We start from the raw sequence: 24,793 nt of genomic DNA, 5'->3' as shown, positions 1-24,793 counted from the left end.
TTGTGTAAAATAGTTTAAGTGCTACAATATCTATCTTATTTTGCAAAGAGGAAGTAAGCTCTTTTTGTGAATGTGCGAGACTTCCGATTCATAAGCCGCTAATAACTAGAAGAAAACAAAGTACAGTAAACGGTCAAAGTAGTTGCGCTACAAACCAGTGTTTGATTAAGATAGTTAATTAAAATTTAATTGTAAAAATTATTAAAATAATAGGACAACAAACAGACACCAGAAGCCTTGCACATTCAAGTTACAAATGACCGCTAGGAGAAACAATAATGTACAGTATGTGGAAAAGAATGTGTTTTTTTAACCTTAAACCGCATAAACACATTTCATTACACCAAATACACAAAATAATGTTCTTTTTAGCAGCATCATATGACCCCTTTAAAGATTAGGTGGCTATTACTTTTGTAAACGCGTTAGAGAAAAGTGAACAGTACCTGATGTCTAATTGGTCATTTTACGGTTTTGGCCACTGAAACGTTTTTAATTGTTCAAACATTTAATTATATATTTTTTTTAAAAAACTGAGGGTCTCACCACGCCCCCAAACATCGTGCACACCTGCAGGTTTAACGCCGCACAGTGCGGTGAGTTCGGAGAGTCTGACCAGAACGCATCCGCTCCTCTGAGAGCCGTGTGACTCCGGTGATGTGTTAACAGAGATCAGATGGATTAGTATCATCTCTCTGGATTCCCGTCATGAGAATATGATGACTTTCAGAAAGCCTCTCTCTCATAAACACTTGAGCGGCTACATGCGCGTCAGGAGCCGCAGGGGAAACTGGCTCGCGGTGGTTCTGCTCCGAGTATCTCGCCGGGATCTGTTCTACTGTCTCACCGCTCTCCTCATATTCTGCCTGGGCTCTGTGTTCTATCAGTTAAACGGAGGAGCACCAAAAGTCCTGCTGGATGTGGGTTATTATCTCGGTAAGACCTTAAACATACTGTGTGCGTTTATCAGGATTCATGGGGTAAGTTGACACAATGGAATCTGCTGTCTGCCTATACAATACTTTTAAAGGACCTATTAAAGTTACTTAAAAAGTTATTTATATATATATATATATATATATATATATATATATGTATTATTATATATGTTATATATATTTTTTCTTGTCCTTCATTCATATATTTCGTAAATATTTTTTTGTGTATATCAGTGTATTTTTTCCCACTACTAGGTGTTTAAACAAAATCACTACTAGAGAAAACAAGCATTTGTATAATTGGACTTTTGACTCAAAACCTCACATTTTATTTATTTATAAATGTTTTCATGAAGTTAGTGAAAAAAACTTTTTTAAGTAGCTTTAATGGGTCTTAAAAGCATTGTATTATAGTATTAGGGTCTAAACGGATCTTCTTTTGCTTACACCGCAATATGAACTTATAGGTTTCCTGACATGTCTGACTTACTGAATTCACCTTAATGATTCAGGTTATGAAGTGTTAGCAAAGCCTGATACTGTAGTTGTGTTCTCAGATCAGCGGCATCAGTCAAGGTTCATAAAGAGCAGACTGTCAAATTTGCTCTCTCTGCTATTGGTCTATAAGACACCAGTGTTGTTCTTGGCTTTTAGAGCAGTGCATGAGACCCACCGGTGAATTCCACACGAGTCCATGTAAACTCATGATATGAGGCCTTTCATTGTCCTACAATGACTGATGGAGGAGTGGAAGAACCTGTGGATTTCCAAAGCATCAGTTCTTAAAATACTCATATAAAAGATATCAGTCTTACATTTCAGTACCCAAGTCTACAAATATTATACAGATGGATGGAACATTTGGCATTTCATCTCAAGAACTATAAGGAGTGTATCACACAGCAACGTCTACTTGTGAAATTCAATATGCACAATTATATGTAAAGTATATGGCAGGCACACTTCTATTTATTTTTATTTTGTTTTAAACTTTTTAGGGAGATTTGCTGATGGCCATGGATCTTTAGCACCCAGAGTAAGAGCATTGCATGTCATACTATAAGATTTGAGTGCTTGAATCTCATTTGTGACCGTAATGTCCGACAATCGACAGATGCATATACGTTTATGCCAAGATTGTTCTTTAGTGGAAACGCTTTGAATGTTGCAAGAGTTGTCTCTGTTGCAGGCTCTACCTTTCCCAAGTCAGGTTGTGTATAACAGGGTGGGTAAGTGTGGCAGTCGCACTATAGTTCAGTTGCTGCGCATGCTGGTGGACAGACATCGGTTCACTCTCATCTCCTCTGATATTCACAACAAGACCAGACTCACCAAACGTGAACAGGTAATCAAAAATGAATTGCCAATGTAAACAATGTCTTGTTTTACGAGCGTCACATTAGCTGCCAATTCATCATTATAATTCCAGTATGCCAATATTTCAGCCATCATCCACCACTGAACCATCACTAGCTATTCATTTGAACTGTTCTTCTTTCATTTCTGTGTAGGAAAATCTGATTAGAAACATCAGCACAACTCCTCAGCCATTTCTTTATACCCGACATGTGCATTTTCTCAATTTTAGCAGGTGAGTTGATGCATGGCTACTCATCAGATAAATAAAAACATAGAATTTTGTTTTTGTAATTCTGTGTATTTATTTAGCAATTTTGCCTGTATTAATTATTAATTCTCAATTTTAGCAGGTGAGTTGATGCATGGCTACTCATCAAATAAATAAAAACATAGAATATTGTTTTTGTAATTCTGTGTATTTAGCAATTTTGCCTGTATTATTATTATGTATTAATTATATGAATAACTGAACAACTAATTAATTAATTATTATTAAAAATAATATTAACAATGCTAAAGTCTTCTCAGGTTATTTTCACTATAAACTAATTAAGAACGGGACATTAGCGTTTGTACAAACTCGTGTAAGTGTATCACGAGAGACCTGAAAGTAGTGTTACAATGTAGCAGATTTATGCTCATTCCCAGCTAACAAAAATATGTTCTAAGAATATTTTGCCAATTTTCCCATTATTTTATGACAGCATTTTCATTTTCTATATGTTCTCTGAACATTCAAAACATAGTTTAAAAAAAAAATTTTTTAATGTTTTTCTTGGTTATGTGAACATTACATTTTGATTATTCTGCAGACATTATGAGAATGTTACTTTTGAATGTTTTCTGAACATTCTGAAAAATGTAGTAACATTTAAAAATTTTCCAGCTAAGGCGTTTCAGAAAAAAATGTTCCATGAACGATGTATAAATATTTTTTGTGCTGACATTTTAAGAACATTATTAAAGACCAGGTAAGTGTGATTTTGAACTATTAACGTTACTTGAAAAATGTTGGTTCGTAACTTTGAGAGAAACTTGCCAGAACGTTAGCCAAAGTTTTGAGAACATTTCCTGTTAGATGGGTTATATTCAGCTAAAATAATGGGGGGAAAAGCCATTTTAGAATTATCTGTATTTATTTCTGCATAAGTGTGGAATATCGAAAACCAAACTAGCTCTGCTGTTCCATTTTTGCCATGAATGACGATGAATATTTAAAAATATCTGACTTTTCCAGGCAGCTGTGTAATAAATATACACAGATAAAATAAGGCATATTCTAACATGAGTCCTCTCTCTACTGTAATCAGGTTCAGAACGGATGAGCCCGTGCACATTAATATCATCAGAGATCCCATCAACCGATTCCTGTCCAACTATTTCTTCCGGCGCTTCGGCGACTGGAGGGGGGAAGAGAATCACATCGTCCGGACCCCTGGGATGAAAGACGACGAGAGATACTTAGTAAGAGATTTAAAACAAATGTTTCTGAAGAAAGCAGTAGTTGAAGCAAAGTTAGAGAAACAGTACAAATGTAGAATGAGCACTGAGTGAATGAACACTGGACTGTGCGATACACATGAATGCCTCGTTCACTGCTCAGCGGGCAGCGGTTATTAACATGCTTTACTCGGTCTGTATTTAGTGTGAGACTGACTGTGCTGCTGGCTTTCCTGTGACGTGTGGTAATGCTTTACAGGCCGTGTATATACAGTACATACAGCGTGACATCATCTGAGGAAAACACACATGACAACTAGACGTGTACAGTTTCTGTAAAGATACCAATGCAATCATATTCGTTCTACACAATGCACATGGATAGGCATGGTTTCTGTTCAAATGCTAATTTTCATCTGTTGGTTTTCTGCACCTTTCTCTGGAATGTTGTGGTTTTGTTTGCTCAGCAGCAGGAAATAGCCAGGCGTGGGCCGTTGGTTGGAGACTGATATGAATGACCCCACAGTCACAGCATTTGTGTGTTCTGACCCCTTGAGAATGAATAAACACAGCACTGTTCTCAGAGCTTCAGTCCAGTTCAACAACTAAATCAGTGTAATGGCACTAGCAGAACTAACAGTGAAATGTTGCCAGTGGCTCTTTGACACATTGCATTTGTTCATCTTTGGATAAAAAACATCTGCTGTACTGTTTCCGTTATGTTCTTCTTGACCAAAGGACATCAACACATGCATCTTGGAAAGCTACCCAGAATGCTCCAACCTCCGGCTCTTCTACATTATCCCGTATTTCTGTGGGCAGCATCCTCAGTGCAGGTGACCATTACACTCATATGTTCCTTATGTGATTCATTTTTAATGGTTCATGCATTTTCATCCAACTCTGAATTAATAGATGGTGATGGGATAAACAATGCTTTTTCGAAACTGTGAACCAGCCAAATCGAGGCGCTCGAAACACCAGTCTGGCAGCACCTGCTGGTCAAAACATTGCGAATGCAATGAAAATTCAGAAAGTGTATTTTGAAAATATTTGGGAATTTATAAATGTTCGAACCCGTATGACGTAACAAAGCATCGTTTGCCGAAAAGACTTGGGGAGATGGAAACAAGCTCTGAATCAATGATTTATAAACAAAAGATTAATAAATGTTTCAAAGCTTCTTGTTTCGAAAGCAGCCGTACTATCAATAGATGGCCAGGAGTGATCTAGTGTAATGTATGGTGCAATAATCTTGTCATGAACTAGAGAGCCGGGTGTGTGGGCGCTGGAGATGGCCAAGCAGAACGTTCTGGATCATTATCTGCTGGTAGGAGTGTTGGAGGAACTTGAGGATGTGCTGCTTCTGCTGGAGAGACTCCTTCCACACTTCTTCTCTGACGTCTTGAACATCTACAGAAGTCCAGGTGAGACTTTTCCTGCAGATTTACAGAGATGATGTTTAGCAGGATAAATTCATATAAGTTGTATATTTCAGATGGTTTGACTGGTCACTTTTAAAAATTTTATTTATTAATATTTATATTAATATTCCACTGTTTAATTATTTTTTTTATGCAGTGCAGTGTCAGAATTTTAATATTGAGTCAAATTACGTAAATGCTATTTGTATGTAAATATAATTTTTAGATAATTTATATATAAATATGATTTTTATGATTTTAAATATTTTTTATAAAAAATGCTTTGTAAATTTATGTAAATATAATTTAAATTATGTGTGTGTGTATATATTTATACATTTCTATACATTTTTAATATTAAGTCACAAAAAAATGTGTAATCAATGTACAGCAGACTTTTTTTTATTAAACTTAACATTAATTTTGTGTCTAAATCTTTATCTGTCTGTTCGATTCAGAATACAGGAAGCTGGGGAACATGACGGGCACCGTCCGCAAACAGATTCCTAATCTAGAGGCCCTGCAGGTGCTTTATGAGCGCATGGAGTACGAGTACAAATTCTACAACTTCGTCAAAGCTCAGTTCCACCTCACCAAGAGGAAGATCGGCCTGAGATCTGGCCCAGTCAGTGTCAGAAATATTCATTAATATTAAAAAAAAACTAAAAATCGTACTTAAAACTAATTTTTAGTTAATAAGTCAAATTAAGAAATTACGTATATTATGTCAAATTACTTAAAATATCAAATTTACCTAATATAAATAAATACATTTATATAATTTTAATATATTTTTTAATATTAAATCAAATTAAAATGATAAAATTTCTATACAATATATAATTATATTATATATTTGTATTGTGTATATATTTATACATTTCTATACATTTTTAATATTAAGTCACAAAAAAATGTGTAATCAATGTACAGCAGACTTTTTTTTATTAAACTTAACATTAATTTTGTGTCTAAATCTTTATCTGTCTGTTCGATTCAGAATACAGGAAGCTGGGGAACATGACGGGCACCGTCCGCAAACAGATTCCTAATCTAGAGGCCCTGCAGGTGCTTTATGAGCGCATGGAGTACGAGTACAAATTCTACAACTTTGTCAAAGCTCAGTTCCACCTCACCAAGAGGAAGATCGGCCTGAGATCTGGCCCAAAACCCTCCAGACCTTATTCTAGTGTGCTTCAGAGGAAAGACCTACAGGAGGAGGACACAGAAGACTCACTCGAGTGGACTGAACAGACCTGAGATCAGATCAGATGTCTGCTAGAGTCTAAAATAAATGATCATTCAGGTCCTACTGAACCATAAAACTGGGCGAAGCTTGAAAATCATGATTTTGTTTATTTGTAACAAAAACAAAGATTGCACTGAATGTTACCAACATTCTTACACTCTAAAAAATGCTGGGTTAAAAAGGGACAAACCCAGCTATTGGGTTGTTTTGACTCAGCGGTTGGGTTCAAAACAACCCAATAGCTGGGTTTGTCCCTTTTTAACCCAGCATTTTTTAGAGTGTATACTGTAGAATATTTAACGTTTTAATAACTTGACCTTATATATATTTTTTGCTCTAGTATGTCAGACTTTCTTACAAATTATAATGCATGGGTAATTCCTTGTATCATTTTTAGACAATCACATTGCAACTGTAATGAAATGAGTGAATTTAGAGATCATTTGTGAATACCTGATATCCATTAACACTTATGAAGAGTACTTTTGTTCTGTGGGAAATAAGACACGACAGCAGTTACTTTCTTGTCAAAACAATATTTTGGTATGTTTGGTGTTACACTGACAATCAGATATAAATTATACAGTAAATTTAAGTTAAAAGTCATTCATTAGTTAAAGGCAACATAACTGCATAAATGACTACATAAACTGCATAAAACTCAAAGCATATTTAACATTAGTTAAAAATAGTCAAGCAGAAATGCAAAAATAAAGACAATTTTCAAACACAGCATATTAAACTGGCATATGAAAATGCCTTTCAACATCAAACAATTTACATAATTTATCTTTCTCAAGATTTAGATTCTGTAAACAAATTCTACTTCCATATTGAAAACAACCTACTAATTAGGGGCATGTAGAAATCAAACAAAATGAATAATACAGAAATCATTAAACATTTTAGATGCAAAATGATGATAGATTTATCTGTTATTAAGATTAAAGTGCCATTTCTCATCAGTAGTACACGAGAAGTATCGAATCGGTATCGATATCGACGATACTGCCTTGAAAAATATCGGTATCGTATCGAAAACAAAATTAGGGGTATCGCCCATCCCTACTGTCCAGCCAAAAGCGGGCGTGCTAGTGTGTGCCAGGGCCAGTCGAGTTTCCACTGTCACTTCCGGGGCTTGATCGTGCTTCGTCGGTGCTTCCTCAGGGCCAACGGCCCGGGTTTTTTGGCTTGACGAAAACCTTGGGCCAAAGCAGGCCAGCTGGGGCTAGAGGAGTGGTTATGGACAAAGGCGGAGTTTCTCCGCGTCTGGAGAGCGTCAGCGCCGCGGATCATTTCACCAAAAAACGAGAGCCGAGGCCTGAGCAGTTCATGATGGCATCGTAATTCAGGGCCAGTTTACGAAGATCAGTCACCTTTTCATGTATGATCTGACCTCCAACTGCTCTAAACCTAGTGGAAAATATAACACTGGTTTATTTATTATATGCTTACTATTATCCTGTAGTTTTTATATTTCTTTTATAAATTGTATGATTGCATTTTTTGTGTGTCTATACTACACGACCAGTCAAAAAATTTGGAATAATAAAGTTTTACAATGTTTCTGAAAGAAGTTTCTAATGTTCATCAAGGTTGCATTTATGTGATCAAAAATACAGTAAAAAGTAATATTGTGAAATATTATTACAATTTAAATAGCTGTTTTCTATTTTAATATATTTCAATTTAAAATAGCTGTTTTCTATTTTAATATATTTCAAAATGTAATGATTCCTTGTGATTCAAAGCTGACGTTTTAGCAGCCATTACTCCAGTCTTTTTTTTTTTTGTGAAAACCATGATACACCACCATTAAAAAGTATGAGGTAAGAAAATAAAGAAATTAATGCTTTTTCAATGCAGCAAAAGTGATCAAATTGACACTGAAGACTGGCGTAATGACTGTTGAAAATTCAGCTTTACCATCACAGAAATAAATTACATTTTAAAATATATTACAATAGAAAACAGTTCTTTCAAATTGTCATAATATTTCACAATATTACTATTTTAACTGTATTTTTGATCAAAGAAATTAAGCCTTTGGTGAGCATAAGAGATTTTATTTAAAAACTTTTGACTGGTAGTGTGTAACTTTACATTTTTTCATAATAATTGAAAAATAATTCAATAAAAAAAAAAATAATAATAATTATAATTAATAATTGCCCAACTTTAAACAGTATATTATAAAACTTTAAACAGTACCTTTTTTCTAACCATGGCAAGTAGTTCAGACATTCACACTTTAATGTGGTAAATGCTTGACCAAACTTATGATTAGGAAAACGCTTCATTTCATGATCTATCATGTATCTGAATCCAAATACAAAATCTGACCAAAAGGGCTTTTTGTCGCAGGGAATATCCTTAAAAAATTTGGTACCTAAGGATGAAGCAAAGTAGAGATTATGAGAGATGAAACACACTTCAATGTATCATCTTTTAGCTTTTTTTTCTTATTGTTGTTATCAGGGATTTACTTGGAGCTCAAGTACACGCCAGCATCTGCGGGGGATCTGCAATGGCCAGAAGATGATCGAATGACTCCTTGAACCAACGCTTTTGCCGTTCAAGAGGGATTTCTAGTAAGACAATAATAATCAATTTGACAAATCGGTGTCCTAAACAATATGCCAAAGGCATTATGCCAAACACATGATATAATGGCAGGTTTGAGGCATCCTCTCACCAGGAAACTCTTTGGGTAAGACGATTCCTGCAGCTCCTTCACCGGTGGTGTCCGGTGAAAACTACAATTGCAATAACAATCACAGAACAATATGGAAGCGTCTCAGCGACACACACAGCAGTGGATAAACCCACCACACCTGCTCCAACCACGAGCACCTCCACACACTTCATCTCTCAGTCAACAAATGAACGTGTGCACTGTAAAAACGTGATTCAACAGACATTCAAGTTTACATCTCTATTTTCCAACCATTTTTAACATTTATATTTTCCAATAAAACTTAAAATAAACAAATAAATAAAACTTCTGCTGATGTTCCACCATTGAACTGTACTATTTTATTTTTATTTAAAAAGTACTCAACGATCTATAAAAGATAATTAAATCTATTGTTTTACAAAGCTAACAAACATAAAATCATCCCCTTCACACAATACAGAGACCTTTAAAAACCATGCAAGACAACCATAAAGTCATAGTTTGTAGCTGAATTTGTTTATTTACGTTGTTGGCACAAAGACAATAAACAACAGACAGATGCACTACTTATCCAGCTAACAGAGAATGTTCTCAGAACTTTGGCTAGTGTTCTTTTGCTGTTTTGTCTAAAGTTACGAATAATTTTCTCAACACATTAGCAAAAATATTATTTGTACATTTTTATGGAACATTTTTCTGAAACAATTTAGTTGGATGTTGGTCTAAGATGGTTTAGAGAACATTCAAAATGAACATTTTCATAATGTTTGCAAAATAATGAAAATGAAAGGTTCACTTAAAAAATATATATATTTTTTTTTAAATGGACGTTTTGATTGTTCAGATAACATTCAGATATAACGTTTTCTTAACTTAATGGAAACATTAGCAATAAGTTCTTAGAACATTCTAATTTGTTGAGATAGTGAATTGGTGGGTTTTTGTTAAATGTGAGCCAAAATCATCACAATTAAAAGAACCAAAGACTTAAACTACTTCAGCCTGTGTGCATTGAATTTATTTAATACACAAGTTTCACAATTTGAGTTGAATTACTGAAATAAATTAAATTTTCCACTACATTCTAATTTATTGAGATGCACCTGTATGTGTTCCTGGGTTATGCTATGCTATATATAGGCCTACTTTGTTTGAAACAGTCATACTAGTCAATATAATAAAAATAAAGCATATTTCATGCAGCAACCACGGTAGCTTAACATTTTGAAATCGTGCAAGTAATCATGCCTACACCTGCCATACTGTAGCAGTAATAATAATAAAGTACATCGCCTCAATACAGACTGTTTAGTATGTTTGCAGCATTGTACAAATGCCATAATTAGTATAATTTGTTACTGTAGTAGAACGAAGGTTTATTTGTACTATGCCAGATAGTACTGCAGTATTTAAAATACAATTTACAGAATGTTCAAGCAGATGCACATTTGGTTTACACGCTTACTTACCTCCAGCCTACTGAGACCTGCATGAACAAACACTCTGTCTGTGAATTATCACTGACGCACATTAATCATTAATTCGCTTTGTGCTCGATTACGGCACAAACTGATGAATATAGGTCAACATTAGTAATGTTAAGTATGACACTGAAGCTTCAAGGCACCTGTTCGAGCAGGCAAAACATGCTCCAATGAAGCTCAGTATCAGGGTTGCCAGGTTTTCACAACATTACCTCCTTAAAATGGCTCCCCAAAACCAGCCAAATCCGGGGGGTAAAATACACGGGGGGTTTTTTGGCGTTGTTCCCCTTGTAAAATTCGAATTCCAGGGTCTAAATATCACGTTATTGGGGTCGCTTCAACCCGCGGCAACAGTGTTAAAGTAGCCCGATTGCGCGGGAAAACCAAGGACCTGGCAACACTGCTCAGTATCAGAGTCACGTGATCGATTACAAACGATGTTTCACCGTCTGTCCGTGTCGGATTGTAAAATAAAATAAAAACCTCACTATTCTTGTGTTTCATCATAGTGAATTATAGTAGTTCATACTCTCAATTACTGCCTCACTTAATGGGTAAATCAATTTATCAGAGGGAGAAACTGAACACACACACACGTGGTAAGCTTTTATTTGTACACATAACATTGAAGCTATTTATGGCGGGTGTGCACTTGCTAATAGTTAAATATTAGTGTGCAATAAATGGTTTAGAAGGTACCGGACAAATATTCTTTATGTTCAGTACAGTAATTCTATCCCCTCAGTTATAAAAAAAGACACAACAGTGGCGCTGTTTGCAAACACTACACTGGGTGACAAATGTGGTTCCGCCTGGGGGCGCATCTCTGCTTACAATCCATAGACTGTAAAAATATACAAACTAAAAAATATACAATTTATATAATATTATTACATAAAATCTGTTATCCAATAGCGCCTATGGTTACCATGTGACAACGCCGTCTAAATAATAATAATAATAATAGAAACTTTGAAAGTGGTTGACTAAAAAAACATATAAAATAATCAAAACAGAAATAATTAGTATTCAGACAAATCATGGCTGTAAATACACGCCCCGCCCGTTTTGGTACTCTGTGCTTGCCTTTCTATCTGCTCGTTTCTGTGATGTTTACTGAAATCACGGAAGGCAATTCTCGCGAGATATGCCAGTCTGAAACGGTTCCTTTAAGGTGAGGTCCTGAAAGCTTAATCGTATATTATAGTCCTCAAACAGTAGTGCGATTATTCTTTGACGTGTGTTTCGCAGATTAAATGTTGTAATTTTCAAATCAGCGCTAGTCTTTTAGCGATAGGAGAGTGTTTTAGAAGGGGAAGCGAAGCAGCTCTTTGTTGCTACACATGGCGCTGGGCTTAAAGCAGTTTATTCATTTATTACTGTGTTCAAAGACCTTTGACATACTGTAGATATAGCCTACATGAAGATTCACAGGCGCTTGTCTTTGACCTGCTGAGCGCATAACACAGTTTGTGATGCAGTCAGAACACGATCTGCACTGTACTAGACTGTGTTTACAGCTCAGGTTGCGTGCACAGTTGTGTCGTATGATTGTAGCATGCATGCATTTACTGATATTTCTGTAAAATGTTTCAGAGGAACTAATTTATCAAATATATATTGGCTTATAAAGCGGTTTGGGTCCAAATATGGAAATAACATTGGTTCTGAATGATTATCATATTACTGTACCATGGTATTTACATGGTACTTCAAATAATTTTTATTTTTTTTAATGATGCATGGTTTGTCACAACCCAAAAGTGTTGTTGGTCTGTTCTGATGGGTCAATGACAGGAGGGGGAAACAGATCTAAATAGAAATGTAACAATGTGTGAAAACACTACACTTTAGCATACTTTACTTATGATGGGAACTGAATGTAATAAAGGTTTCAGACACTTAATTGCATGTTGATAGAAATTAAATGAAAATGTATTAAAATTTAGAGCTTTTAAGCCCACTTAAATATATCTTCTTATGTAATTTCATAATTTTATTGTTTTTGAAATATGGTTAAAGTGTACTGCTGAATGTGCTGACAAGCATTTATGGTAAACTAAAATATACTTCAATGTAATTTCTGTTGTCATGTATTTAAATATATCTAATTACACTTTTTTAATGATAAAGTTGTAATTTATATAATTTAAAACATTAACTTATGTGCTTTAGTATGTTAGTCAACATCAAAGTAAGTGTACTTTCAAGCACAACGAAAGATTAACATGATGATTTAAAATAAAAGAACACAAAAAAGATATTCTGAAGAATGTTGGTATAACCAAACAGTTTCTGGTCCCCATTGACTTCCATAGTTGTTCAAAATATCTTCTTTTGTGTTCAACAGAAGACGAAAAACTCAGAGGTTTGGAACAACTTGGGTGAGTAAAAGATGACAGATTTTTTTTTTTTTTTTTTGGGTGAACTATCCCTTTAAGTGGCCTGTTATTTCATTAGCATAATATTGTCTGTAAGGACAGGTTTTAAAAAAAAAAAAATACTTCTAAGATTTAAGGTACACTAAAAGTGCATATTCAATTCAATTAAGCACACTTCTTTTTCACAAGTGTGTGCATAGTTGGATTTGCATATAGTAAACAGGCTTATATAGGGGGAGGAGAAAATGCTTCCCAGATCCTTTGTTTTACTTTGTAGAAGCCAGTCAAATTAGACTCATTGTGTGACATGCCTTCATCCTCAAAAACCATGAACAAGACTATTCAAAGTAAAAGAAAATATGACCCAGAATACATTAAATATGGGTTTGGTGTTGTGTTGTTCGCCACTTGATACCCATCTAGGTTCAAAAAGCAAAACCAGCTGAGAGCTCTATTTCAAACTTAATAGACTGTTTCAACTTTTTCCTTTTTAGATTCATGCTCACTGTAACAGCATCATGTCTCAACCACCAGCCTCATCTGTTCTCGCCCTGCATTCAAAAACACACAAGGACACAATCCTGCATGAATTTGACAAGCTCAGAAGAAGGGAACTGCTCTGTGACATAACCCTCATCGTAGAAGACGTGCACTTCAAGGCACACAAGGCTCTTTTGGCAGCGAGCAGTGAGTATTTCTCATTAATGTTCACCGCTGAAGATCAGGTAAGCCAGTCGGTGTACAAGCTGGATGGCATGGCTGCGAAAACCTTCTCGGCCGTGCTCGAGTTTATCTACAGCGCAAATGTGTCTGTGGACGAGAGCAGCTCTGAGCAGCTGCTTGACATGGCGCGGTTTCTGGACATCCGAGATTTGCTCAAAGCCCACGAGGACCTTCAAAAGGACAGTTCAACGGCTGAAAATGTGATGTCTGCCGAGGGAGACAGTGTTGATGAATGCATACAGACAAAGCGTAAAAGAGGGCGGCCGAAAAAGAGCCTTCACACTCAGGATTCAAGCCAAAAAGAGGATCCAGACACTGGTTTACCAGCACAAAGTACCTCTGAGTCCACAGAACCCCTCTTAGATCCCACTTCCCCACCGAGAGACTTCAGCGACAGCGACTATAACCCCAGAGAGGACAGACCTCGTCACAGCAAGCGCAAAATAAAGCGGCCTGTCAAGCTGAAGGGATACAGGTTAGGAGACGAGCTCTTGGAGCGCAAGGAGCCGGGGAAGAGAGGACGCAAGAGGAAGTACCCAGACACAGAGGCCAGGTGTGACCAGTGTGGGAAGGTTTTTAAAAACCATCTGTTTCTGAAGATACATCAACGCACTCACACAGGTAGAGCTCCGTTTTTATTATTCTATACAATCGACTGAAAAGTAATGAGGGAACATGCAAATGAAAAACACAAACAGAAATAAAATTCAACAAAATCTTGTTTGCATTACACACTAAACGGAATTAAATCTAGCATGTATGTATTCTGTTCACTTTTACATGTAGTATCATTGATATTTTGAATTAGATTTAATTTTTATATATTCTGTTTTCGCAATGTAGTAATTTTGTTGTGTTTTTGTATTTTTTAATATGTCTATTAGTTTATGTCTGTGTTTTTATGAATTTTATTTAGTAGCTTTAGGTTTAGTTATTATAGTACTTCAACTTTAAACGAAAATGAGAAATGTTGCCTCAGCAACTAGCTGAAATAAAATAAGTTTATGCTTTCTTAAATTTTATGTTAGTTGATGTTAAAAAAATTTCTTGTTTTTAGTTTTAGTTTATGATAATAATAACCCTGTTTCTGTGTTAAATAAAATATCTCCTTTTGAATTGGACTTTGAGCTTTGTAACTTTGCAGATCTTTTTTATGCTCAAACAGCAACATTACAGACTAACTGAAGTTGAAAAAGTGAAAAAGCTATTTCAATGTTATTTTAGTATCATTAATATACCCTATTATTTTGTTAATATTTTAAATTATATTTTATTTTTTGTATTTACTGTTTGTACTTAAAGTTTTAGTATTTTTGTAATAAAAAAAAAAAGTCTATTGTTTTTATTAATTTTATTGATTTTCGTTATTTTAGTACTTAAAGTTAAACATAACCAAAATGAGAAATGTTGCCTTGGTAACTAGATTAAATAAAATAAGTTTTATTTCAGTTAATGTTGAATTTATTTCAAGTAACGAAAATGTTTTTAATGGTTTTAGTTTTAGTTTGAATGAACTATAATAACACTGATTCTGTTAATTATATTCAAGCATTTCAGCAGAGATTATTAAGATTCATTAAATACTTAATGTAAAATTACACTTTCCTTTCATGTAGGTGAAAAACCATTCAGATGCAGTGTTTGTGGGAAGGGTTTCACCCAGAAACACACTCTTTTGGTTCATCAGCGCATGCACACGGGAGAAAAGCCCTTCATCTGCACCATATGTTCCAAAGCGCTGTCCACGAAACACTCGCTACTGGAGCACATGAACCTACACGCAGGTAACACAAATATACCAAACCACTGCGATATACCGCTCATAATACGACCATTCAAATGTATGGGGTCAGTAAGATTATACTTTTATTCAGCAAGGATGCATTAAATTGATCAAAAGTGACAATAAAGACTTTTACATTGTTAGAAAAACTACTTAAAAAAAAAAAAAAAAAGTTACCAGCCCCAAACATTGGTATTATCACGGTAAATGTCCAAAACACCATGGTGCATGTTAAAAAAAACTGAAAATACTGTACTATCTGATGTCGTCTTTCCACAGAGAATAAATCTTTCAGTTGTGACAAGTGTGGGAAAAGCTTCAGTCAGAAGCGGCAGCTGAAAAGTCATTACCGTGTTCACACAGGAAAAGCATTACCTGAGTGTGCACAATGCCATCATAAATTTATGGATGCAGCTCAACTGAAGAAGCACCTGAGAACTCATACTGGTAATAAACACATCACATTTACTGCATTGCAACTTGCATACTACTGTGCTGTATAAACCCCACTTTATTGCTGCAGGTGAGAAGCCGTTCACATGTGAGATCTGTGGGAAGTGTTTCACAGCCAAGAGCACACTACAGACACACATCATGATACACAGGTCAGAAACCAACATAAGTTCATTTGCACATTAAGACACTACAGGTGAATAGGGTAAAAATTAGGGATGCACGATATTGGATTTTTGCCGATATCCGATATGCCGATATTTTTCAACTCTTTTGGCTGATGGCGATACCGATATATTTCCTTTTGTTTGGAAACAACACTTTTTTTTTTTTTCAGAAAGATGCAGTAGTAACCTTAACATTTTATTTTAAGAATTAACATTTGTAGATGGTCTAAAGAAAAAGAGTTGTAAAAATTCTGAAAATTTTTTAGAGCTCATAATTTGTTTAAAAAATATAACATATTACACATTAATGAATAAATCAGTATATATAAAATTATTTAATTTACAACTGTCATGTTTGTGACGGGCATTAGGACCCGGGGGAGGCTGCCGCTGCACATGCTATTACTATCACACACCTAAGGCTTCATTCTGTACAGTTTAAATGCAGCGATCCAAAACAGTGAATCTAATCATCATTCAGGCAAAACTTTGCTTCAAAAATGAGTTACACTGCTGACGTGATCTAATCGCTAGCACACCCTGAGCACATGTGAGTTAACCTATTCCTCTTATCGGCAAGACATATCGGCATAATTTTTCATATCGGGCTGATGCCGATATTTACATTTAAAGCCATTATCGGCCGATTCCGATATTGGTCCGATAATATCGTGCATCCCTAGTAAAAATGTAATGTAACAGATAAATGTAATGTAACAGATATCACCATACTTCCCCATTTGAGTGAGTATATTAAGAATTGCAAACATTTTTGTATTAGTTTTCTGATGTTATTTTTATATATGCAAAGGAGGTATTGTCTAATTAAATGTGCACTCATTTGCATACAATTCCAGAGCAGAAATTCCAACATTGGATAAAACCAGGTACAAAATTCTTTAAAAAAATCAGAAAATACTGTCATTGTTATTTATGCACTAGTTAGTTTTGAGATTTGGCTGTTTGGCTTTTCGTAATGTGTTGTTTCAGAGTGGAAAGAAAACATCCAAAATACATTCAAGTGTTTATTTTATTGTACTTTATCTATTTGCATCAATAGATTTCAATTACAATAAGTATCTTTAAAGGCTGTTTCCTCAAAATGAGTTTTTTCGTCACTTCAAGATCACTTATATACACTAAACTTTACAGGTTTACTTCTATTCTGGAGGTTTTTACAGAGGGGTTTATTCGTATATCATTTGTCTGATTTTATACATTTTATTCCTAAAACATAGTGAGTTTGCCTTTGACAGTATTTTCTGATAAACAGATATTCAAAATCCCCTCTGTAAAAACCTTTAACTCTTATATGTCAACAAAATGAAACAAACATTTTGAACTTGGCTTTATCTAATGTACAGATCTCAGTTCTGGAAATGTATGCACATTAGTGCATATTTAATAAGATAATGCATAATTTGCGTATTTAAACGTAACATTTCATAAAACTTGTAATACAAAAAATTGCAAATGCAATCAATTAACCGGGGAATTGTGGTGTGAATTATGGTAAGAGTTGAAATTATGGTAACTGTTCATTACATTTTTTTACCCTACTCACCATGTCATGAAATGATCTTTCCCCATCCAGAGGAGAGAAGCCATACGTCTGCAACATCTGCGATAAGACCTTCTCTGACCCCAGTGCCAGGAGGCGTCATGTGGCATCAATGATGTTTATACCATAGTTTGATGCAACTGCATGCCGTATTTTTTAAATGAAAATAAACAAGCTGAAAACACTAACTGAAAAACTTTTAGTGCTTTTCTATAGTATTAAGCCTCAAATGTCAACTATACATCGGATTGGTTTCTTCTTTAAATTATAAAAAAGTACAAATATGAATGGTATTATAATGTTATACTAAAACTAAAATTAAAATAATGGGAAAAACCCTTAAGATAACATGTAGAAAGAAAAAAACGCATCTTAAGCACACAGAATAACATAAGTGGACTTTGAACGATTACGTAATTGTGGCATCCATAATTGTAATCGCGATTAGAAATTTGATTAATTGTGCAGCCCTAATCGCCATTATTAATTTGTTTTCTGTACTTGTTCAAATTCAACAAAAGAGAACAAGCATCAGCATTATGAACGAGTCTGTGAAAAAAAAACAATGCTGATACTTATTCTCTTTTGTTGTAAATGGTTATATTTTAATCAGTCAAGCTGATTAATTGAGAACAAGCAGAAACATCTTTTTTGTTTTTTAAATGACTTCGATACAGATCATGAAGCATAGCCATTCTTCGTTTGTTTTTGTACTTGTTAATGAGACTAAAGACAATAAATGGTTCACATAAATGCGACTCCAAACTATTTGTCCAAAAAACAATTTATTTAAGTGTTACTGTCCAGCATGTCACTGGATATTTGACTCAGTGGCATAAGTTTTTCCAACCAGTGCTCATTGCCATAATGCAAAAATTATTCTATAATAATCTTTATTTTTATATAGCGCCTTTAAAGCAGCTTCTTAAAGCACTTTACATAATAAAACACAGATAAAAATACAACACAAATTAAAAGAACATACTAGAATATAACATTTAGGACAGTCAAGACAAAGCTAACCTGAAAAATGAGTTTTTAAGTAAGATTTAAAAGTACTTAGATTCTGTGTGTCTCTTATATAAGAAGGGAGTGCATTCCAAAGTCTAGGATGAGAAAGCCCTGTCCCCTACAGATCGTAAACGCCAGCAAGAAGTGCATTACAGTAGTCTATGCGGGAAAATACGAAAGTATTAATAAGCCTTTCAGTCACAGAAAGGGATAGCATAGGACGGAGTCTAGCAATATTTCTGAGATGAAAAAAGGAGTTCTTAGTGTATTTCACATGTTGGACAAAAGACAGGCTTGAATCAAATATAACTCCTAAAGTTTTTAATTTAGTTTGTAACTTCAAAACAGAGCCATCTACAATTTAAATTAGTGAGCCAGCTTTTACGAAGCTGATAAGAAGTGCCAACAAGCAAGACCTCAGTTTTTTCATTATTACGTTTTGGGACATCCATGCTTTTATCTCAGAAATACAATGTGATAAGAAAGAAACATCCACGTTTTGACCAGGCTTAGAGTGAATATAAATCTGAGTGTTGTCAGCATTAAAAATAATTAAGCCCAAGTGATCTTAAAAGCAATCCAAGGGGAAATATAGAAATGCTAAAAAGTAAGGGGCCTAAAATTGAACCCTGGGGAACACCAGTAGTGATGACAGACCACTCATGCAGACAAAATGTCGATGATCAGAGAGATGTGATCTAATCCACGTTAAAACCATCTCAGAAACACTAAAAACAGTTTCAAGACGGTTAAGTAAGAGATTGTGATTGACAGTATCAAAAGTGGCACTAAGATCAAGGAGAAGAATGGAGAGAGAACCAGAATCTGAGGCTATTAACAGGTCATTGGTGACCTTGATCAAGACTGTCTCAGTACTATGAAATTTTCGAAAGCCAGACTGAAGGGGCTCAAAAAGATTATTTATTGTAAGGTGATTGTGTAGCTGCAAGGCCATAATATGTTCTAAGATTTTTGCAAGAAAAGGAAGGTTTAATATAGGGCGATAATTAAGTTAATTTCTCATTTCTGTAATGCAAAAAAACAAGACATATTAATCATTGTTTTTTTACTGTAAAAAAATTACTATTGCACACGTAATTATTTTTATTTATAAAATTACAGAAAAATTCTAATGTAAATGTTTGAACATTGCATTTAAAATGTGACTTTGCAGTACTGAGCAGTGTTATTAATTTTGATGTTTTTGTCATTTATATTAGTTTTTTTAAATATGTATATATGCTTTTTATTAACTTTTATTTCAGTGTTTTTTTAGTTATTTTAGTACAAGTTAAATTAAATGAAAATAAGATATTTTATAGTTTATTTTATTTCAGTTAATGTTTGTTGTATTTCAAGTAATGAAAATGTTTTCTTTAATGGTTTTAGTTAGTTTACTTTTAGTTGCCTGGTAAGGCATTGGTCAGATATAAGATAGTCCTGCTCCAAAATCAGTACAGTAATGATAGTTTGGGGGAAAATGCAAACAATCTTCATGGGCCTAAAAAAAAATTATTTTGATTTTTGAGTGAAAATGTGACATGCATATGCATCAGATTCACCCCTTAATGGTAAACATTAAGTTTTAATTAATGCACAAATAATCAGACCTGTCTGGGTCATTCAGGTTAGTGCAGGTTTAGGTTAGGGTTGTTTGGGCACAAGTAAAAATGTTCAAATGTCTGAAATAAATCAAAAGGTATTAATTAGTGCGGTTAGGGTCATTTACTTGTGACCCAATCTAAGATTCTGGTATGTCAGGTGGTTAGAAGAAGCGTTTCCATCAGGAAGACTGGGTAACAGCGCCTCTGAAATGTCCAGACGAAGACGATTGGAGTTCTGTGAAATAGAACAATGGAATGTTGGAAGAGATATTTAAATTCACACCACATAATTCATGTTCTTTGTGCTATGATCAGACTTTTAGTATTTTTTAGACTTCGAGTATTTTTGGTTGGACTATTCCTGTAATGCTTGGCATGTTAAATGACTCTTACTACAGAATCAAATAACTCACTGTTTTGGGTCTGTCCAGAGGTGTCCATGACTCTCTCCAACCCATTTCAGTACTGAGGTCATCAGTTGTGTTTATAAAGCTACTGTTTGTAAAAGACATAACCGAGTTGTTCCTGAGCAAACCTGCAATACAACAAGCCACAGAGGTGTACAAGTCAAGTTTAGAAGCAAAAAGACAGAGAAAACGACTGAGTGATTTACCTGCCGATGCATTTCTTAAATGTAGCCTTCTTGAGGAGGAGCTTTGGCGTCCTTAAACATGAAAAAAGTGAGTGATATGAATAAAAATGTTTCCTTAATGCTAAAAAAGGTAAAAGGAAATCAGTATTGTGAGCACCTGAAGGAAATGTAGATTTACACAATGCTGACTCAAAACTGTGGATCTGACTTTGTAGTGTGTCCACCTGCTGGAACGCTTCTAGTTTCAGGCTCCGCTCCTGATGAAGCTTACCTCTCACCTTCAAAATACAAGATACTTTACATTTATGCATGTGACAGATGCTTTTAACCATAGCCAAGTTATATTGCAGTAAAGGTATACATTTAATCAGTTCAAGAATTGAACCCATGACCTTGGTGTTGTTAGCGTTGTGCTTTACTGTTTGAACTTTTACAATTAAGACTTTCACAATATTTTAAAAAGTTTGTTTTTATTGTCTGATGTTGAAGTTTATGGCAAAACACTACAGGTGGATATGGTAAAAATTGATATCACTAACAGATACCTCTAAACTTCCCCCAGTTGATTAATCCCAGTACATTAAGACAATTGTTATGTATTACAAGTTTCTGAAATATTATGTTTAAATATGCAAATGAGGCATTATCTAAATTTAAAAATGCAATAATTTGCAAACATTTCCAGAATATAAATCGGAATATTGGATAAAAACCAGGTTCAAAATTCTTGTTAAATATGTGACGTGACGTGTGGCCAAGTATGGTGTCCCATACTCGGAATTTATGCTCTGCATTTATCCCATCCAAGTGCACACACACAGCAGTGAACACACACACTGTGAACACACACCCTGAGCAGTGGGCAGTCACTTTTGCTGCGGTGCCCAGCCAGAACAAAAATACATTTTCACCGTGTTTTTAGGAATAAAATGTTGTATAGATCAGCTGAATAATATAAGAAAAAAAACCTCTATAAAAACCTTCAGAATATAGATAAGAACAAAACTGTTTGGTGTAAGTGCTGCTGAAATGGAGAGAAAATGGCCTTTAAAGATATGCATTGTAATGGAAATCTACTGAAGCAAAAAAAAAAAAAAAAGTGTGATTAAAAAAAAAAACACTTAAATGTGTATTTTAAATGTGTTTTCTACTAGTCTAAAAGAAGACACGCTAGGGAAGCAGATTACCCCAAAATCTCAAAACTCAGCAGTGCATGAAAAAAAAACAGTGGGTTTGCCTGTAGAGTCTTAACTTAACATTTATAATAATCATCATAAAGCCTGCAGTTCAGACTCACGTGTTTGATTTGCTTGTGGCTGCGTTGTTGCCGTAGCTCCGTCTCTTTGCTGTTTTTCTCGAGCTGTGCGCTCAGAGCCCTGAGTTGACTCTGTCTGTCCTCCATGTCTTCCTGCAGCTGCTCCAGACTCTGCATGCGCAGCACCTCCAGCTCCTGTCGGCTCTGTGTGTCTCGTGTGGAGCGATGCTCCATGTCCTGCAGCTTCTGAGACTGAGGTGTAAAGTGTATTTGACTACTATTCTAAAGTATTATGTTGGGGGATCTGTACTTTATTTGAATTCTGTTATAACTGAATACTTGTACTTTTACATTTACAAGGTAAAAATAATAAGTTTTAGTCCATTACACTCAGTGTTATTTTGGTATCAGTGAGATCCTATTATGGATTTTATTAATATTTTAATTCGTTTTAGTTTTTATATTTTCTGTTTTCATTTTACATTTAAAGTTTTAGTAATTTTGTTGTTTGTTTTTGTAATTTTTTATTAGTTTTAGTAGTTTTTTTTTATATGTCTATACAGTTTTAAATTTGATTTCAGTGTTAGTTTCAGTTTTTTAGTGCATAAAGTTAAACTAAATTAAAATGGGAACTGATGCCTTGGCAACTAGCTGAAATAAAATAAGTATGTTTTTATATTTTATTTTGTTTCAGTTAACATTTATTTCAAGTAACAAAATGTTTTTTTATTGTTTTAGTTTAAACTTAGTTAACTATATTTTCATGTACATGTAATTTCTTTATTATTATATATAGTATTTAAAAATAAAAATAGTATTTTTATTTATTCTAATGTGACAAGAGTGAGTAAATGTTGACAAAATGTTCATTTTGGGGTGAACTATTCCTTACAGTTTTTTATAATAACCATAGCTGCAGATGGATGAACTTAAAGGGATAGTTCACCCAAAAATGAAAATTCTGTCATCATTTACTCACCCTCATGTCGTTCCAAACCTGTATGAGTTGCTTTCTTATGTTGAACATAAAAGAAGATATTTTGAAGATTGCTGGTAATAAATCATTGACTTCCATAGTAGGAAAAAAAATACTATGGAAGTCAATGGCAACCACCAACTGTTTGATTACCAGCAATCTTCAAAATATCTTCTTTTATGTTCAACATAAGAAAGCAACTCATACAGGTTTGGAACGACATGAGGGTGAGTAAATGATGACAGAATTTTAATTTTTGGGTGAACTATCCCTTTAAGGATGGTAAACATGGTTCATGATTAGTCTTGCTGCTTAGTCTAACAATCACTAGGCCTATATAAAAAAAAAATGTCATTGCAAAACCATCAACTAAAAATTATAGCTGAAAGGTAACAGGTTTCAGTATACTGGTTCACTTTAACGTCTGCAGTGTCCTAGAGTTTTACATAGTCACTCACAATAGTGAGAAAACGATGATTTTTTTGACAGGTTTCTTTAAAAAGTTTTTGCATCGAAATCTCTACTGCCTCTTGTTTTCAAGAGTCACATTAAAAAGCACAATTTAAAATTTAAAAGTACAATTAAATGTGAATACCTTCTTACTTTCACTTTTTTTTTTTTTAATAGGTACTTTGACTTTTAATTAAGTAACATTTTTGATAGAGTATCTGCATTTTAACTTAAGTACAAATTTTCAATACTTTTTACACCCCTGGACTAAGATCATAAGATTCAGTCTGGAAGCAGTGTATATATTTCAGGTACTTCCTGTCTTTATGATGGCTCAATTTGCACACAGCAAAGCCCAATTATGGATATAAAGATGATAAGGCTGAGAGTGTTGTACCTGCTGAATGATCTGTCTCTGGATGTGCTCATATTTGCTCTTACACTGCAGCATGGCCTCCTGCACAGCATCGAGCTCTTGTTTTAGACCAATCTCCTTCTGCTCCGAGATCATCTTCACTTTAAGAGCTTCAGTTTTACACGACACCTCATTCTGGACACACAGGAGCAACATTCAGAGTTACTAAAGGGCAAAAGAAGAGGAGGAGAGGCTAGCCGAAGCCTGGTATTATTAAACACATGTGATTAATACCAGTTTCCACTGCAGCAGCTCTTTTTGTAGTTTCTCTTGAGCGATCACCAGCCTCCAGTGGTTAAAGGCTCTCAGTTTACACACAAGTCCAGCCAGCTTACTATTCTCCGCATGAAGATCTTCTAATACTTCTTTCTGAATAAAACAAAGAGATAAAAGGTTGAATGTCACAAAGAAAAGCCCAGATTACATTTCACCCCAAATAACAAAAACAAATTGGTCAATACATTTTGCATAAAAAACAAATCAATAAGATTTTCTGCAATACTACATTGTTCATGATAATTTAACACATTACCCCCAGAATTTACATTATTGTACTGTAAATCTAATATATAAATCATATAATTATTACATTTTAAATGTAATACCAAGGGCTTGTAACACTCCAAAGAGAAAGGAAAAATTAAAATCGCATCATATGACCCCTTTAACAACATACACCACTATACTTCCAACTGCACTTTATTTAAAGTAATCTTTTTTGTCACATTAGATTAGTGATAAGAAGAACTTTTCACATTAGAAATGAAAAGGTCACAGAAAATCTACATGGTCCTAAAATAGGCCTTATATCTACAGGATTATTTTCATTACTGTATTAAAGATTTGGGAAA

The 24,793-nt window shown here is 34.5% G+C and overlaps 3 protein-coding genes and 1 pseudogene across 3 annotated transcripts in view; 2 read left to right on the top strand and 2 right to left on the bottom strand.

Moving 5' to 3' along the window:
* The first annotated feature begins 624 nt into the window (after positions 1-624).
* On the top strand, positions 625-6,421 carry LOC107734075 (uronyl 2-sulfotransferase-like). The gene is made up of 9 exons (XM_016545940.1): positions 625-936; positions 1,937-1,974; positions 2,128-2,283; positions 2,450-2,529; positions 3,608-3,761; positions 4,476-4,573; positions 5,007-5,164; positions 5,620-5,790; positions 6,162-6,421. Exons 1-9 carry the CDS (start codon positions 717-719, stop codon positions 6,419-6,421), a joined length of 1,335 nt encoding a protein of 444 aa, XP_016401426.1. The 5' UTR covers positions 625-716.
* A 1,281-nt stretch (positions 6,422-7,702) lies between these two features.
* On the bottom strand, positions 7,703-9,278 carry LOC107734355 (D-aspartate oxidase-like; annotated as a pseudogene).
* Positions 9,279-11,714: 2,436 nt separating this feature from the next.
* Positions 11,715-17,769, top strand: zbtb24 (zinc finger and BTB domain containing 24). Its single transcript, XM_016545933.1, has 7 exons — positions 11,715-11,745; positions 12,922-12,955; positions 13,447-14,296; positions 15,292-15,459; positions 15,738-15,905; positions 15,982-16,063; positions 17,673-17,769. The coding sequence occupies exons 3-7, from the start codon at positions 13,471-13,473 to the stop codon at positions 17,767-17,769; spliced, it is 1,341 nt and encodes a 446-aa protein (XP_016401419.1). The 5' UTR covers positions 11,715-11,745; positions 12,922-12,955; positions 13,447-13,470.
* A 2,475-nt stretch (positions 17,770-20,244) lies between these two features.
* The window catches only part of si:ch73-242m19.1 (coiled-coil domain containing 162), a 28,871-nt gene continuing 24,322 nt past the window's right edge, over positions 20,245-24,793 (bottom strand). Inside the window, exons 40-46 of the mRNA XM_016545925.1 lie at positions 24,177-24,311; positions 23,925-24,077; positions 22,144-22,353; positions 21,004-21,124; positions 20,868-20,918; positions 20,668-20,789; positions 20,245-20,489 (exon numbers count right to left, since the gene is read on the bottom strand). Coding sequence (XP_016401411.1) covers positions 20,376-20,489; positions 20,668-20,789; positions 20,868-20,918; positions 21,004-21,124; positions 22,144-22,353; positions 23,925-24,077; positions 24,177-24,311 — 906 coding nt within the window. The 3' untranslated portion in view covers positions 20,245-20,375. The remainder of the gene's footprint in view (positions 20,490-20,667; positions 20,790-20,867; positions 20,919-21,003; positions 21,125-22,143; positions 22,354-23,924; positions 24,078-24,176; positions 24,312-24,793) is intronic.

This window comes from Sinocyclocheilus rhinocerous, unplaced genomic scaffold (genome assembly GCF_001515625.1).
Source record: "Sinocyclocheilus rhinocerous isolate Xijiao unplaced genomic scaffold, SAMN03320098_v1.1 scaffold853, whole genome shotgun sequence".
Classification (NCBI taxonomy): Eukaryota; Metazoa; Chordata; class Actinopteri; order Cypriniformes; family Cyprinidae; genus Sinocyclocheilus; species Sinocyclocheilus rhinocerous.
The sequence above is the reverse complement of the archived record's forward strand: the minus strand, read 5'-3'. Positions and strand labels throughout refer to the sequence as shown.

What these genes read in the sequence shown, in the direction of transcription:
- zbtb24 (XM_016545933.1), top strand. Translation starts at nt 13,471, where the DNA reads ATGTCTCAACCACCAGCCTCATCTGTTCTCGCCCTGCATTCAAAAACA. An exon ending in ACATCAACGCACTCACACAG is followed by an intron (nt 14,297 to 15,291) that starts GTAGAGCTCCGT and finishes CCTTTCATGTAG; the next exon opens with GTGAAAAACCATTCAGATGC. An exon ending in ACACACATCATGATACACAG is followed by an intron (nt 16,064 to 17,672) that starts GTCAGAAACCAA and finishes TTCCCCATCCAG; the next exon opens with AGGAGAGAAGCCATACGTCT.
- LOC107734075 (XM_016545940.1), top strand. Translation starts at nt 717, where the DNA reads ATGATGACTTTCAGAAAGCCTCTCTCTCATAAACACTTGAGCGGCTAC. An exon ending in CATTTTCTCAATTTTAGCAG is followed by an intron (nt 2,530 to 3,607) that starts GTGAGTTGATGC and finishes TACTGTAATCAG; the next exon opens with GTTCAGAACGGATGAGCCCG. An exon ending in CCTGAGATCTGGCCCAGTCA is followed by an intron (nt 5,791 to 6,161) that starts GTGTCAGAAATA and finishes TGTTCGATTCAG; the next exon opens with AATACAGGAAGCTGGGGAAC.